Source organism: Pecten maximus, chromosome 9 (assembly GCF_902652985.1).
Source record: "Pecten maximus chromosome 9, xPecMax1.1, whole genome shotgun sequence".
Classification (NCBI taxonomy): domain Eukaryota; kingdom Metazoa; phylum Mollusca; class Bivalvia; order Pectinida; family Pectinidae; genus Pecten; species Pecten maximus.
This window is the reverse complement of record NC_047023.1, coordinates 21,002,654-21,020,906: the sequence shown is the minus strand read 5'-3', so window position 1 is coordinate 21,020,906 and position 18,253 is coordinate 21,002,654. Positions and strand designations below refer to the sequence as shown.

General features: G+C 37.9%; 1 protein-coding gene across 1 annotated transcript in view; it reads right to left on the bottom strand.

Moving 5' to 3' along the window:
* The window catches only part of LOC117334681 (alpha-2-macroglobulin-like), a gene marked incomplete in the record, with an annotated part of 42,803 nt that overhangs the window by 18,244 nt on the left and 6,306 nt on the right, over positions 1-18,253 (bottom strand). Inside the window, 17 exon segments of the mRNA XM_033894438.1 lie at positions 548-615; positions 3,011-3,122; positions 5,222-5,371; positions 5,979-6,185; positions 6,930-7,027; positions 7,934-8,093; positions 8,489-8,713; positions 9,162-9,335; positions 10,070-10,185; positions 11,340-11,454; positions 12,031-12,154; positions 12,340-12,424; positions 13,794-13,907; positions 14,327-14,399; positions 14,774-14,826; positions 15,379-15,558; positions 15,794-15,945. Of these exon segments, the coding sequence (XP_033750329.1) occupies positions 548-615; positions 3,011-3,122; positions 5,222-5,371; positions 5,979-6,185; positions 6,930-7,027; positions 7,934-8,093; positions 8,489-8,713; positions 9,162-9,335; positions 10,070-10,185; positions 11,340-11,454; positions 12,031-12,154; positions 12,340-12,424; positions 13,794-13,907; positions 14,327-14,399; positions 14,774-14,826; positions 15,379-15,558; positions 15,794-15,945 (2,206 nt within the window).

The following is an 18,253-nucleotide window of genomic DNA, read 5'->3' as shown; positions in this document are numbered from 1 at the left end:
AACCGAAGGCTTTGGTCTCATGGTGCATAATTTGTTGGGAATGGGGCCCGTTAACGGCCCCAAAAAGCCCACAGAAAAACCCCTGTGATCAAACCAAATTGAATCTCTTACGTAAGACTAATCTTTTCTCTATTTTTCTCTTCTTCTTCTTAACAGCTCTAGACAAATAGAAATAGAGATAACAATGGCTATTTATGGACAAACAATGTACCATGGATGGATGGATTAACGAAGGACCATGGAAGATATGCAATTCTATTTTGATGAAAGTGGGCTAAAATTTATTGAACGAGTCCCTCATAAGTGTATATAATAAAGATATGCACTCTTAATTACAACTTGCGACAATTTTACACATCTCTATCCAAACAGGACTTGTCATTAATACATGTTAAACCTTTATTTATTATCCAGATAAGGGAGAAGTTGGTGTAACTGTTTTCCTGGTTATTTAAATGTCATTTCTGATAGTGATGTTAACATACTGTCCATATGTTTTTACTTCTTGTACAAACTAACCTATCCCATATTACACAATTCAACTTACCCTGAAAGCCTGTATAGCATCTACTGTGTTGGTGTCGTAGGTATAATATCCATAATAATAGCTTCTTACTGCAACATATTAAAATCCAGTTCCAGAGTTATGGTTGGTTCATACAAAAGCTAGACAAATATTCAATTTAATAATAACAAAAAAACATAATCTAGTCACACAATTAAGGTTGGTTCATACAAAAACTACAAAGGAATTGCAATTTCAATCTTTTCTGTACATGTACATAGGAAAAATGTTTGAACATAATTTTTTGTGTATACCCGGGCCTGTGGGCTATACAATTTTTATATCTGAAGATGTCTTTTGAGGGCTATCTGTGTTTTCTTTTACAAAGACATGTACATGCCCAGACTTTATGTAGATTTTATGCATTCTGAATTTCTTCAATTCAAATTCAGATGTTGTTCGACACACCACATATACAATAATATACATGCTAGTCAAATATAAATAAGAATGGACATCATTGATCACCAAAAATATATGAATCGCCAATTTGGTAGTAGAAGTACCGTATTTATTCTAATAAACGCCCCGGGGGTGTGAAATTTTTCCAAGGGGGGGGGGGGGGGGGGGGGGGGGGTTTAATGGAGATCAAAATTTCAGAGTCGGTAAGTTGTGAGATATGTTGTATGTACCCATTTCACACCATGAAACATTTGTATATGTATCCAAAACATTGTAAAACTAAGTGACAAACATTTTGTGTATGAAATTGCAAGAAACATAAACTTTGTTATTTATACTTACGGTAGTTGTACATTACGTACAACATATACATTGTTTGAAACACGGGGTCGAGTGTGTTAAATTGCGTCATAAACCGGTCACGATCCAGTTTACTCTCATCACTTGTAGTTTATTATATCTGCTATCAATCATGTCGGGTTTGAAGTGAAGTTATATGAAGTAAGTTTCAAACTGAAAGTTGTAAACTACGCCGAGCAAAAGGGAAAACATGCGGCAGCTACTGTGTTTAAGGTTGACCGGAAACGAGTGCGGGACTGGTGCCAAAACAAACAAAAACTAAAAAACATTTCTAAAACATCAAAACGCTGTAAGGGAGGAGGAAGGTCAGTAAAATTCCAAAATATTGACGTCCAGGAAGCTGAGGATGTACTGGAAAATTTAATGGGAGGTGCAGTTGAACTCGGTGAAAGTGAAAGTGAATCCACCGGAAGTGATGATGACAGCGAGGTCAGTGGCGCGTATGACAGCCCGGGACATTAACGTTTGTTAGTTACTGAAACTTTGTTTTGTGGTTTGTGTTAGTTTTATGTTGGATATCCTTTAAATAATTACCTCTGGACACACGTGGATGTGCCACGGTAAGTTCTTTTTCTCGAATTGAGGAATTTTCTTTCCAAAAAAAGGGTGGGGGGGGGGGCGTTTATTAGGGTGGGGGCGTTTATTAGAATAAATACGGTAAATTTACTCCAATTGCTCTTGATTGCCTCCCTTATATTGTTCAGTGAAGGAGACAACAGCTACTACAAATAGACCAACACACAAAATGGCCATTCAAACAAACCTGAAACTTATTCTGTTACAACAAGCTATTAATTAAATATACTGCCAATAAACAACTTAACCTTTTCCTCATGTTTGAATAAACTCTGTCACTTTTATTTGTTTGTTGGCACGGTTTACTGCCCCCTGAACAACCAACTACAGGGTCATTCTTAGGTGGGGTTTCCAAGTTGGTGACCACCTCACTGAACAACATACAGGAGGCCTGTCGCATGCCTTCTAGAGCAATAAGAGTAAAGTGTGTTGCCCAAGGGCACAACCACGATAGCACCGACTGGCCTGTATCTAAGGATACCAAGAAACACAATCTGACACGGGTAGGGAGCGTCAAACCATACACCTCGTACCTTCACCTGAGGTTACCTGGCCCACATTCTAATCCACTTGTGTATGGGATCAACTCGAATCTGATTACACTATAAGGAGATATTGGCCCTTGTGTATGGGATAAACTCGAATCTGATTACACTATAAGGAGATATTGGCCCTTGTGTATGGGATCAACTCGAATCTGATTACACTATAAGGAGATATTGGCCCTTGTGTATGGGATAAACTCGAATCTGATTACACTATAAGGAGATATTGGCCCTTGTGTATGGGATAAACTCGAATCTGATTACACTATAAGGAGATATTGGCCCTTGTGTATGGGATAAACTCGAATCTGATTACACTATAAGGAGATATTGGCCCTTGTGTATGGGATAAACTCGAATCTGATTACACTATAAGGAGATATTGGCCCTTGTGTATGGGATAAACTCGAATCTGATTACACTATAAGGAGATATTGGCCCTTGTGTATGGGATAAACTCGAATCTGATTACACTATCAGGAGATATCGGCCCTTGCGTATGGGACCAACTCCAATCTGGCTACACTATAAGGAGAGGCAAGGTATCTCAGTGTATACATACATGCTTCTTCATCATTTTCTTCTTCTGGTGCTGGAAAATGTTTTTCACAGTATGCCTGGTCATCATTCCAGTATCCATAGTGGAAGTATGGGTTATCTATCATGTTGTAAATCTGGAATGACAAACCAAGTAAAAGTTACTCTAAATGAACTAGTAAATGTCTGTTAGATGTGAATGCTCCTGCTGCTATACAACAATGAATCCTGTGTAGTAATGGTCAAGGGTGACTTTTGATTCTTTAACCTTGACCAATGACGTGATCAGGTGTAGAACCCAGTGTTATGATGTTCTGGAGTGAGGTGATGTGACTATCTATGATATAGAGGACTTGGGACCTACCTTTTCTGGGGTGAGGTGATGTGACTATCTATGATATAGAGGACTTGGGGCCTACCTTTTCTGGAGTGAGGTGATGTGACTATCTGTGATATAGAGGACTTGGGACCTACCTTTTCTGGAGTGAGGTGATGTGACTATCTGTGATATAGAGGACTTGAGACCTACCTTTTCTGGAGTGAGGTGATGTGTCTATCTGTGCTATAGAGGACTTGGGACCTACCTTTTCTGGAGTGAGGTGATGTGTCTATCTGTGCTATAGAGGACTTGGGACCTACCTTTTCTGGAGTGAGGTGATGTGTCTATCTGTGCTATAGAGGACTTGGGACCTACCTTTTCTGGAGTGAGGTGATGTGACTATCTATGATATAGAGGACTTGGGACCTACCTTTTCTGGGGTGAGGTGATATGACTATCTATGATATAGAGGACTTGGGACCTACCTTTTCTGGGGTGAGGTGATGTGACTATCTATGATATAGAGGACTTGGGGCCTACCTTTTCTGGAGTGAGGTGATGTGTCTATCTGTGCTATAGAGGACTTGGGACCTACCTTTTCTGGGGTGAGGTGATGTGTCTATCTGTGCTATAGAGGACTTGGGACCTACCTTTTCTGGAGTGAGGTGATGTGTCTATCTGTGCTATAGAGGACTTGGGACCTACCTTTTCTGGAGTGAGGTGATGTGTCTATCTATGATATAGAGGACTTGGGACCTACCTTTTCTGGAGTGACGTGATGTGTTTATCTATGATATAGAGGACTTGGGATCTACCTTTTCTGGAGTGAGATGATGTGTCTATCTATGATATAGAGGACTTGGGACCTACCTTTTCTGGAGTGAGGTGATGTGTCTATCTATGATATAGAGGACTTGGGGCCTACCTTTTCTGGAGTGAGGTGTTATGTGACTATCTATGATATAGAGGACTTGGGACCTACCTTTTCTGAAGTGAGGTGGTGTGACTATCTATGATATAGAGGACTTGGGATCTACCTTTTCTGGAGTGAGGTGATGTGTCTATCTATGATATAGAGGACTTGGGACCTACCTTTTCTGGAGTGAGGTGATGTGTCTATCTATGATATAGAGGACTTGGGACCTACCTTTTCTGGAGTGAGGTGATGTGTCTATCTATGATATAGAGGACTTGGGACCTACCTTTTCTGGAGTGAGGTGATGTGTCTATCTGTGCTATAGAGGACTTGGGACCTACCTTTTCTGAAGTGAGGTGGTGTGTCTATCTATGATATAGAGGACTTGGGACCTACCTTTTCTGGAGTGAGATGATGTGTCTATCTACAATATAGAGGACTTGGGACCTACCTATTCTGGAGTGAGGTGATGTGTCTATCTATGATATAGAGGACTTGGGGCCTACCTTTTCTGGAGTGAGGTGATGTGACTATCTATGATATAGAGCACTTGGGACCTACCTTTTCTGGAACAAGGTGATGTGACTATCTGTGCTATAGAGGACTTGGGGCCTACCTTTTCTGGAGTGAGGTGATGCGTCTATCTGTGCGATAGAGGACTTGTGACCTACCTTTTCTGGAGTGAGGTGATGCGTCTATCTGTGCTAGAGAGGACTTGAGACCTACCTTTTCTGGAGTGAGGTGATGCCTCTATCTGTGCGATAGAGGACTTGTGACCTACCTTTTCTGAAGTGAGGTGATGTGACTATCTGTGAGATAGAGGACTTTTGACCTACCTTTTCTGAAGTGAGGTGATGTGACTATCTGTGCGATAGAGGACTTGGGGCCTACCTTTTCTGGAGTGAGGTGATGTGACTATCTGTGCTAGAGAGGACCTGGGACCTACCTTTTCTGGAATAAGTTGATGCGATTGTATGTGCTGTACAGAACCGTGGACCTACCTTTTCTGGAGTAAGTTGGTGGTTGCCTCCCAATAGGTTGATACTCTTGTCCACTGCTCCTATGGAACAGAAGGAACCTGCCTCAGCCTTGATACGGATCCTTGCCTCACTGCCCGGATAGGCAGTCTTGGGTTCAAACGTCATATTCACCTGAACAATTGAACGTAAAAATTTTTTTTTTTTATAATTCCTGACAATGCTTATATGCTTAATTCTTCAGGAAGCAGTAAGGCATTGAATTTACTGTAAATAAATTAAGCAATTGTGCAGCATACAACTTTTTTTTTTTTTTACTACTTCACTAAAAGATGTAACAAATGCTAAATACCCCCCCCCCCCCCCCCCCCCCAATAAAAAAAACAGTAGAAATTTGTCTATACTGGGCTCATTAGATGGAATGCTTTGTCAAAATCAGCCAAATGAAAGTCCACCTCTGATTTAACAAGTCAAACAACAGTCAAGAGGAAAATTCCTGTGCTTCTCAAGAAATAGCAATAACAATATCTATAGACAGACAGATGGACGAAGGACAAGGAATGAAGAGCAATTTGAACAGCCCTACATCATCAGGCTAAAAAATTAGCTCATTAGACGTACTAAGCTAAACATTTCTGGTCAGCCCTTTAAGAATACCGATTGTGTCATCAAAATTAAAAGTTTACAAATCTAATTCCTTCTTTCACCAAAACATATTCCCTTTCCAACAAAATTTTAGAAACTGGGAGAAATTTTAGGTCTTGAAAAATCATTAACCTACCTTGTTGTTGAAGCACTTCTCAACATTAAATGTGATGCTATCTGCGACTGTCTCCATGTCGTCTCGTATGTAGTACACTAGAAGCTTGGCATTAGGTGCCATAGCCGCAACAATGGGAATATGCAAGGTGAAGGATGCAACATGTCTGTGTGGTTCTGTTTCCTCCTCCTCTTCCTCCTCCTCCTCCTCCTCTTCTTCTTCCTCCTCCTAGATACCAATAGGACAGTTAAGACATATAAATTTCACTGATTACCTGAAAATTTTGGGTGCAGGTGTAATTTCTTGGAGCTAATTTCAAAATAAGATTTATAATGTTAAGTTCATAATAAAAGCTTTTACATACCGATTCACAAATATGAAACCTGTCACCATGTGTTTTATGTTCAAGCATAGAGTTTTAATAAGATCATCCCTTCCATCCAAATCCTTCAAAAACTTTCCAGATGTATGTTTTTCATGATTTGTTTCATTTAGTTGGTTAGTACATCACATTAATTCCCATACTATCAAATGAGGAGACATTGAGACTATAAATCTAAAGTCTTTCAATTGCCCCCCTCTGTGAGTAATTACAACTGAGTAATTAAGCCCTGATAATCAACTTATTTGTTTGCTTGGTTTATCGCCCCGTGAACAGCCAGGGTAATTTCAAGACAGGGTTTCATTACTATAGCTGGTGACTACCTCACTGAACAACATATGGAATGCTCGTAACATGCCATCCTGAGCAAATTAGTGTAAATTGTCTTTCTCAAGGACACAGACCAGCACACTCTTAGCTTCCTGAGAAACACAAACTGACAAGGGTAGGGAGCATCCAACCACAAACCTCAGACCTTCACCCAAGATTTCATGGCTGGTTCTCTAACTGCCTGAGCTATCGCAGACCCATATATATAATCAACACAGAAAGACAAGGGATGATTTCTGTTTGTATAAAACGATACAAACCTCAACTTCTGGTTCTGGCAGTTCAGGTTGTACCACTTCTAACTCGGGGGCAGCAGTAGGTTCTGATTCACTGGTCGAGTTTTCAACAGGAACCCTCACTGAAAAAACAATTTTGTTAAAGGATTTAAGTAATTTTCGACATTGCACAAATCAAATTTCAAACTTCTGGTTTCTGACTTAATCTATAGAAGTGGAATTGGTGGATATTCCAAAATTTTGTATTTCTAAATTAAAAGGAATGAAGCCCTGCCCACTAAAGATTGTTTTTAAGACATTATAGCAGTTCAATGTTTGATATAAAAGCCAAGGATCAGCATTCTATTTCAGTGACATTTTAAAAATAAAATCACCAAACTAAGTTTATTAAAACAAGTTCCAGACAGCAAAGTTAAGCAAAATCTTTTCATACCATTGCACATCAATTGAAAGTTACAGGAAAGGGGTATGGAAACTTTTAATTCGGATGAGCAAAATATTTCCAGATCTCTGTACAGGTAGACATCTTGGAAACATGTTTGAATCTATTTCCCCTTCACCATTTATCGAATACCATGCCCACAAAACAATCTTCTTGCATAAAATTGAGAAATTTAATTCCAGGCCCAAAAGCATATACCATATAAAAACTGTTCAAGCCATAGTGGCCAATACAGAAAATCTCACTCAGAACAATGAAATAAGCATTTTGTTAGCTTTAATTCCTGGACTTTGGTGGGAATACTTTTGTTTGTTTGTTTTTTGCTTAATGTCCTATTAACAGCCAGGGTCATTTAAGGATGTGCCAGGTTTGTAGGTGGAGGAAAGCCGGAGTACCCGGAGAAAAACCACCGGCCTACGGTCAGTACCTGGCAACTGCCCCACGTAGGTTTCGAACTCGCAACCCAGAGGTGGAGGGCTAGCGTGTGGGAATACCATACCAGACATATGCTTATTGAAAGATAAATACAGGTAGGCAAACTTTGAACCTATGACTGGGAGTTAGGTCCTACCATAATTATACTGACCTTTGATTATACGAGGGTATCTTAGATAAGGACGCCTGGTAGGAGGAGTGATGTCGTCAAGCTTCATTGAATCTAATACAGGATTTGTTTCGACGGCATCATGTCTCAAGAAATGGTGATGTCGATGACTGTGATAAACAACATGGCGCGGGGACATCACCTGTTACAGACATAAAAACTTGGTTGATGGAGCTTCAGCAATGTATATATATTTATTTAATTTTTATTTTACAATAATTGGGAAACAAGTTCCATCAACTTGAACTTATCAATCTTGTTGGCCTGGCTAGAAATACAGGAGGAGTCTTACTATGGGATGTAACTTTTTTACCTGGAGAAAACCTGAAAGGTCAGACAGGTGACCGTCATACCTTTTATATTTGATCCGGGAGTCAAACTCTGGTTGCCTAGGTGAAAAGTGAGTGTGTTACCACTGTGCCACCCGACCAACCGTAAGTGTCAGAAAGAACTGTAATGTGCTGATTTGAGATAATGCGACATGTTATTCAGTCAGATTAGAACTATAAGTTGACCAAGAGCCATAAGAATTTTTACCATATAGTAGAACTTGTAGGTTGTATTGAAATCTGCAGTGTACAGGACTCTCACGTCTAGCATCTGACCACAGCTGGGTGTAGAACTGACTCTCTCAATGTGCATGTAGCTCTCAGATGGAGAATACCACCGTCGTGCAGATAAGTATCCCTGCGGCTCATACAGACGATGGTAATCCATCATCGCGTAGTAGTCATAGCTCCTTCGGTACCGAGGACTATTAGCCTACAGAACAATAAATATTCTGTATAATCATAATCAATTAACATGATTTTTTTTACAGTCTAAAATGTACAGGTCTTTCTGTAAACATCTTTATAAAACATGATGCCTGTAACTGATATCCATTTCATTTTCATCTACTTCAAAATGCAAGTAATAAGTTTGATTAAAATTAAAAAAGTCACGAGAAAATATTAAACACTAAAGTCATGAGAAAATATCAAATACTCTTTAAATAATAAAAAAATAAATCCATACATCTTAATGTTGATGTATCAAATTACATCTTTTGATTAATCAGTGACTACATAGCTTAACAATTCACATAAGGGATTTTTGTTGTTCTAATTCTATATTTACAATAGCCATGTATTTTTATATTTTATTTATTTATTTTTTTTTTTGGGGGGGGGGGGGGGGGGGGGGGGGGAGATATAATTGGATAACAAACCTGAATGTTGATACTGGTTACATTCTCAGGAATATCAGTAACAGCAAACTTTATGACACCATTTTCATCTGTTGTAAAATTCTTCTGCTGGAAAAAATCCCACTCCCAATTCCTTGCAGACACTTCAATCAATTCCCCAGATGCTGGAGAACCATCAGGCTTTTTGGCTGTCAGCTAAGGTTGTAGAAAGTTTGGTTTTAAATATTTAATCTAAACAGACAGCAATACTGATGGAAGAACTGGAATTAAACATAATTTGTATTATATAATGTTAAACATCATTTGTATTATATAATGTTAAACATCATTTGTATTATATAATGTTAAACATCATTCATTATATACAATATCAAACATCATCTTTTCTATATTATGTTCAACATTATTTGTTCTATTATATATTACATTAAAAATTATTTGTTATATATTACAAGACAAGTGAAATCACCATATCTGTTGAATGTGGGGAGAGGAGAAAACACACTGCACCTGATTTTGCTGTCCTAAGGAATGTATCTTTAAATAATTTATGGTCCTACATCTATGACAAAGAATGATTACTATTGGTCAAAAAGAATAGGCTTTGTATATTTCTAAACAATACCAAAAGTTACATACTTTATGCTATCATATTTAATTAAGCCATCATTTATCATGTGAATTTAGCTTCAAGACTTTGTATATTGCACATCTTTGCTTAAATCAAATAAAATTTAAGCAGGTGAGCTCTCAGAAAATATTTATGTGCAATGTGGTTTGACTGACAGGCAGGTAGATACAGCACAACCCAAACTATGTACATGTATATTTTAAATAGAAATTTGATGATCACTTATTTACTCTCCAGAATATTTATGTTAAACCTATGAAAATTTTATTTCATGATGACAAGATTGTTTTATAAATACCTTTACTCTGTAAGGAAACAAAGGTTTAAAATATCCTTTGGTCTCATCAGTCATTTTTAAAGTGTATGGGGTCTGTGTCATTTCTGGTTCCCTGGACTCGCCATATAAGGTGACACCTACACAGAAATATCCACATATCATTGGAAAGAAAGAACTTATTTCTTAGATATGTTATAAAATGGTTTATTGTACATGTATATCAAATGTAGATCACAAAATTTGTAGATTTCACTAACAAAAAAACTTTTTCATTGCCTATCATAGAATATCAGTGTAAGTGGGATCAGGACACCAGTATACCAACCATGGAATATTGATTTTTAGCTTGTCAGGACAATTCTGAATTTCAAACCACACAGTGAGATATGTTGTCTTCTGACAACTCTTGTTATCTTACAAATATCAATTCCTTCAAAGAAAAAGGAGCACTGCTTACTGTTGGTTCAAATTTCTATATATAGTGTTCATCAATTATGTTTTAAAGGGGATAGGACTGTAAATGGTTATTTTGGCTGTGACTTATATCACTGGTATAAATGTTACCTTTTCCTGTCTCTGTGATGTTGACTATAAATCTTACCTGTTCCTGTCTGGGATGTTGACTAAATCTTACCTGTTCCTGTCTCTGTGATGTTGACTAAATCTGACCTGTTCCTGTCTCTGTGATGTTGACTAAATCTTACCTGTACCTGTCTGTGATGTTGACTAAATCTGACCTGTTCCTGTACCTGGGATGTTGACTAAATCTTACCTGTTCCTGTCTCTGTAAAATTGACTAAATCTTACCTGTTCCTGTCATTGTGATGTTGACTAAATCTTACCGGTTCCTGTCATTGTGATGTTGACTAAATCTTACCTGTTCCTGTCTCTGTGATGTTGATTAAATCTTACCGGTTCCTGTACCTGTGATGTTGACTAAATCTTACCTGTTTCTGTACCTGTGATGTTGACTAAATCTTACCTGTTTCTGTCCCTGTGATGCTGACTAAATCTTACCTGTTTCTGTACCTGTGATGTTGACTAAATCTTACCTGTTCCTGTCTCTGTGATGTTGACTAAATCTTACCTGTTCCTGTACCTGTGATGTTGACTAAATCTTACCTGTTTCTGTCATGTTGACTAAATCTTACCTGTTTCTGTCCCTGTGATGCTAACTAAATCTTACCTGTTTCTGTCTCTGTGATGTTGACTAAATTTTACCTGTTTCTGTCCCTGTGATGCTGACTAAATCTTACCTGTTTCTGTACCTGTGATGTTGACTAAATCTTACCTGTTCCTGTCTCTGTGATGTTGGCTTTGACAATAAGGCTACCCCATAAGCTATATCGATTTGATGACATTGCCAGGTCTGAGGAGTTCACAGAAAATGTGTAACAACCATCGATCTGGTAAAAAACACATACTATGGAATAAGAATTCATAAATTAATTAAATGACATTAACTGAACATCTTTTATCATACTGTTAATGATGGTTTGTCTCTGATGCGACCTTAGCTTCAAGTCTTGGTAGCTATCAGTTAAAACTGCCAACTGGTCTATGACAAAAAATTAGAGTTGATAATAAAAAAAAATTTGAAAAAAATACAAAAACAAACCAACAAACAAACAAAGTATATGCTTCAGTATATAATAAACTTCATTTCAAACTGCCTCAGGCATGTAATTTGTCTGGCTATACAGATCTGAGATATTTGGAGTTGATCCAATACCTACAGATAGGGTACCTGACATGAATTCAGGTAATTGAAAGTTGGGATATGGCAAGTTCAGTATGCAACAAATTCTTTAACCTTTTTTAGCAGCATTCTTTAACTCTGTAACATTGTCTCTTAGCAACATCGATAGGTAGCATTGTCTCTTAGCAACAACAATTGATTTTTATTTCTATATTTTTCTTGAATCTTTAACATAAGCTACCAGTGACATGTTTATATCGAAACTACTTGTAATAAGAATTACCTCAACAAGACTTTTGTAACATGGGCGTTCATCAGGATCAACTCCACGACCATAGTAGTAGTATTCATTTATATAGCAAATCTCCAGTCCCATTATGCCTCGCACAGGCTTCCCATAGGTGTACCTTCAAAGAATGATTCAAATTTTGTTATGGTAATTTCATGCAATATTTTGTCAGTTCTTTAAAAAAAAACTAGAAATATCGTAATAATGTGTGTGGAGTATTTTCGCGTAATTAACGTAAATTTCCCCTCTGCGTAAATTTTCATGTTTACAGTAACCAAATGATAAGAATTCCAATGTACTCACTTTGCGCATACTGTTCCCTCAATCAAAGGAGTATCTGGTAACAGGTATTTTGGTGGTGTGACTGTCACCTCAAACTTGGGTAGTACTGTAAGGCAAAGTTTCACATTGATAAGTATTTTTGTATTACATAGCATAATTAATTTCTGCTTACACAGCAATTCAGTATACTCCTGTCTAAATATGACTGTTCAATATAGATTACTGTCCAGACCAAACAATTTTGTTCCAACACTGATACTCTTTAAAATCCAGAACTCTCAGTTATCCAGAAAAATCATGTGGTCCTGTAGGTGTCTAGTAATGACATGTTACATAGTGTAACCAACGAAAAATAAAACTACTCTTGCTCTTGACATTTTCACTCTCCAAACTTTACACCTTCTGTTTGAAGGGGCTTTTGCTAAGGGCTAATTATGGCTTATAGGCCCCATTCCCAATTGAAATTATTTCATATTAAAGTAAAATTCACAAAATATGCAGTTTACTCCTGAAAAATCTTTCCTAATTCACCAATTTTCTTCCCAAAATGAAACAAAAAGGCCCCATCCCAAACTTGGGGGGAAAAAACCCTGGTTAAAGTTTTCGTTACCAGCATTATATATGTATCACAATAATAAATTTTAGTGTAATCATTTTATTTTTATGTTAAAAAATCAACCCAGATCACATTTCAAATGTGAACCCGAAAGCTGATGTAACCCAGGGTAATTGTTGTACGTTGTATGTGTCAGGTCCCTGTGCAATATACTCGTGACCTGTACTTATTGTACCTGTGAATCGTATTGTGGTGTTATATCCGTACTTGTTACCTGTTATGAGTTGTACTCATGTATTGTATTGTGATGTTAACTCTGACCTCAGACATGCACGCTTCATCGGACAGATGAGCGTGGACACGACACTCGACGAGCGGCACGACTTTCTCTCTTTACTTTCACTGTGCCTGCGCACTGAGCTTTCTTGCTAAATCTCTTACCCTATACTGGTCATTCTATAACTGCTATCCGTGAGGATCAGTTGTAACATCCTGATGGTCAGCACTTTAGCAATATATATATATATCATCCAGCTGAGGGGATCGGGAAGCCTGGTAAGCATAGTGTTGGTGCGAATGGGGAGTGAGGGTGTGCTCAATTTGGTGTATACTTGTGTATAGGTACGAAGCCGGAGAGTGTGTGTACGTCAGTTTATATTTGAGTAACATGTTTGTTTTTGTCTTACAGGTCTTTGTCTTGAATGTAAATAAAACTATTGAACGGAAGAACGCCCAAGAGTCTATTATATTTGATCCCCGGATGACACTGACAAATGTTTTAAATGAGCACAAGTCTAGCATTTTCCGTAAACAATGGTAAATAGTGTTGGTATGATGTGATACCATCATGAATATCCCATTTTCTGAGTATTAAGTGTAGAAGATATATCAGCCATGATTTTCTTGTTTGGTCACTTACCATATTCCTTGACAATAAAAGTTTGTTTGTTGCTTTCTCCTTCCACTTCCACAGAGATGGTCCATTTTCCCATTGGGGGATCAGTGGATAGGGCCATTTCCAGACTTGCTAAACCTACAGCAGATATATACATACAGGAATTACCAAGTTACTTATCATTATAGTTATAGGCTTTTATTTTAGAATCTTTGACTAATGTAAAGTTTTCTGGTAGAGTTATCTCCCCTTGTAAAATGGGGAGTCAAGTTATCATTACTAGTGCAGGGCAATTTCAAGAATAACAAGAATCTCCCTTTAACCAAATGGTAGGATGTCCACTTTCAGAGAAGGATTGTTGCTAGTTCAAACCTCAGTTTTACATTTTCATTCATTTTTTTTCAAACAACCTATTATCAATTAATAAATTGCTGTTTATGTTTGAATATTCCACCAATTTACTTAACCAATGTTATATATATTACCATTGTTCTTCTAATTATGATATTATCTATTGCTGCTCTCTATAGAAAGGAGGTACTATAGTATGATTTTACCTCTAGATGCATCAACCTCCCTCCACTGGCGTACCCGGATACCTGCAGGGTTCTCTATGCTGACCAAAGAAATCTGTAACATAAATTAGATTGATGTAAGGATACATGGTAGGAAATTATGATACTCTTCATCTGTTATCTATGAATGCTGCATCCTCCTCCAAGGTTACTTTACAAAATTAGCAAAACACATTTTTTGTGTGCTCTTGCAATTGTAATCTGTGCAATTTCAAAACATGTTAATAACTTTAGCCCCTTTCGCTAGAGAAAAATCTTAGTTACAAAGTTTTGGGGAGGGTTTATTTGTGAAACAATTTTTATTGTGTTTTAAAATTACCGATTCTGTGAAAATTAAAAGAGGGCTTATTTGTGGGCATGGGCTTATCTGCAGATCAATATGGTAATATCATGTGTTCATGTCTGTTACAGAAATGTATTTTTACTTACCACTCCAGTTATTGGTTTCATCATTCCATCAATTGTCATAATTCTGAACTTAACTGTAACAAAAATATAGTTCTATAATATAGCAAGGTAGGTATATTTGACATACATATCATAAGAGTTTTTTTTATTAAATTATGTATCTGAATGACTGTTTTCCTTTGAAAAAGCTAAATTTATTTTGGGATCTTATCTCTTCTCTTCTCCTTTGACACTGTCTCATTTTAGGACTTTAGTTGAGTGTTTGCTCCTATGAGGAAGGCGTTGGGTTCTGCACCTTCTCCTGTTTTAGTGCTCAGCCTTATGGGAGTGTGGCGTCAGGTTTGCCTGTTGTCAGTTTAATGTGACCGGGTGGGGTGTCCTGCTGGGTGTGCTTCATTTAGATAGGTATTATTACAAAGTTTGCATCAGTTCTGTGCTGTTACAAGGAGACAAACACAAACATACGGCAGCCTCCCAAAATACAAACGCATGTATATACACAAGGAAGCCGTCATTAAATGACCTTAGCTGTTGACAGGACATTAAACATGGCAAAGTGAAGGTCGTGAGGACATTCATAAAGGTGAACGTACACAAAAGTTACAGCAGATCTTTGAGATACTCACCTGTTTGCCCTGGTTTATACATGGGTTTGTCACACTGAATAAGAGTGATATGACTGCTTTTCTGGACTGTGACTTCAGTTTCGTGTTGGAACTGTTCCCCATTTCTATATCTCCCTGAGAAAGTGGCTAAATACTTCCCATTGGCATTAGGAACATCAAAAGTCCAGCACTGACTGTTACCTGTAGAATTCAACTTTTAAACATAAACATACATGGATGTATAATCAATCATTAACAACAAATAAACTGTTAATATCCAGTCAGATCTTATACATAATAAATTTGTATGGTCTTTGCAATTGGTGTAAATTACTAAAATCTTAACAATACATGTAAGATGTATTCTCCAGATAAAATGTTGACATAAAAAAACATATTTATATAATAAAAATTATACAAAAAGACTTATAATTACCAGATTCAAATATGTATCTGGTGGTGCTATTGGAATCGACGTGAACAAGGTCAAGGTTATACTCGAGGGCATCCCCTTCTTCAAACCTGGTGATACACAGCTTCTCCTTGGTGCCCTGCCACAGCTGGCGAGGCATTGTGAACAGGTACCCTCTACAACAGTACATAGAGGATGGCAATTAATGATTTTGAAAACCTAAATATTTCACCCGATTCATTTTTTAAAACAGTAACTGTCCAAGAATGTGAATCACTAGCATAATATATTTGACATCAACCTTTTTTTTAAAGCTAAGCTTGATGACAATCAACACATGCAACACCATTTGGAACTAGTTCTGATGAGCATGATTTTGCCCGATTTCAAATTTGGTGCACAAGAATACAATTACAATACATATTGATTGACAGATTATAGTACATGTACTTGAATTGCAGGATTGTCCAATGCAATTTAAGGGTTTTCATGTTTGCTTCATAACTTTTGCTTGTAAATCTATTGACTATTGTTAAAATGTGTTGTGCATTAATTAAAACCTCTAGTGTATAAATAAACAGCAAAACAATCACTCACTCTGCTTCCTCTTTATTTGCTATAGTTGATTGATTTCAGTGTGATCATTAATAGAAAGTCCTAATCTGATTAGTTATGATATGTGAAACTTTGATTGTGATCAATAATAGAGAATCCTAATTTGATTAATCAAATTAGGATTCTCTATTATTGATCACAATATGTGAAAATAGTAGTCTTTTTGAAATTGATCAGTTCTGTAATTTCACAATAGGCAAGAAATAAGCAAAAACTCTTAATCAATCTACAAAATGTTATCCCATTTAAACTAGTTTTGCACTTTTACGAAAAGTTTCACCAGAGATGATGTCCCATAACATTATTAATCAGCCATATATATCCATTATCACACCCTTCATGGGGTGAACCTGTGGTTACTAGGAATGGGATAAATCATTCTCACACCCTTCACGGGTGATCTGTGGTTACTAGGGATGGGATAAATCATTCTCACACCCTTCACGGGGTGATCTGTGGTTACTAGGGATAGGATAAATCATTCTCACTCTCTTCACGGGGTGACCTGTGGTTACTAGGGATGGGATAAATCATTATCACACTCTTCACGGGGTGATCTGTGGTTACTAGGGATGGGATAAACCATTATCACACTCTTCACGGGGTGATCTGTGGTTACTAGGCCAGGGATGGGATAAATCATTCTCAAACTCTTCACGGGGTGATCTGTGGTTACTAGGGATAGGATAAATCATTATCACACTCTTCACGGGGTGATCTGTGGTTACTAGGGATGGGATAAATCATTCTCACACTCTTCACGGGGTGATCTGTGGTTACTAGGGATGGGATAAATCATTATCACACTCTTCACGGGGTGATCTGTGGTTACTAGGGATGGGATAAATCATTCTCACACCCTTCATGGGGTGATCTGTGGTTACTAGGAATGGGATAAATCATTATCACACTCTTCACGGGGTGATCTGTGGTTACTAGGGATGGGATAAATCATTCTCACACTCTTCACGGGGTGATCTGTGGTTACTAGGGATGGGATAAATCATTATCACACTCTTCACGGGGTGATCTGTGGTTACTAGGAATGGGATAAATCATTCTCACACTCTTCACGGGGTGATCTGTGGTTACTAGGGATGGGATAAATCATTATCACACTCTTCACGGGGTGATCTGTGGTTACTAGGGATGGGATAAATCATTATCACACTCTTCACGGGGGGATCTGTGGTTACTAGGGATGGGATGAAACATTCTCACACTCTTCACGGGGTGATCTGTGGTTAATAGGGATGGGATAAATCGTTCTCACACTCTTCACGGGGGGATCTGTGGTTACTAGGGATGGGATAAATCATTCTCACACTCTTCACAGGGTGATCTGTGGTTACTAGGGATAGGATGAAACATTCTTACACTCTTCATGGGGTGATCTGTGGTTACAGGGATGGGATAAATCGTTCTCACACTCTTCACGGGTGATCTGTGGTTACTAGGGATGGGATGAAACATTCTTACACTCTTCATGGGGTGATCTGTGGTTACAGGGATGGGATAAATCGTTCTCACACTCTTCACGGGGTGATCTGTGGTTACTAGGGATGGGATAAATCATTCTCACACTCTTCACGGGGTGATCTGTGGTTACTACAGGGATGGGATAAATAATTCTTACACTCTTCACGGGGTGATCTGTGGTTACTAGGGATGGGATAAATCATTCTTACACTCTTCATGGGGTGATCTGTGGTTACAGGGATGGGATAAATCGTTCTCACACTCTTCACGGGGGGATCTGTGGTTACTAGGGATGGGATAAATCATTCTCACACTCTTCACGGGGTGATCTGTGGTTACTAGGGATGGGATAAATCATTCTCACACTCTTCACGGGGTGATCTGTGGTTA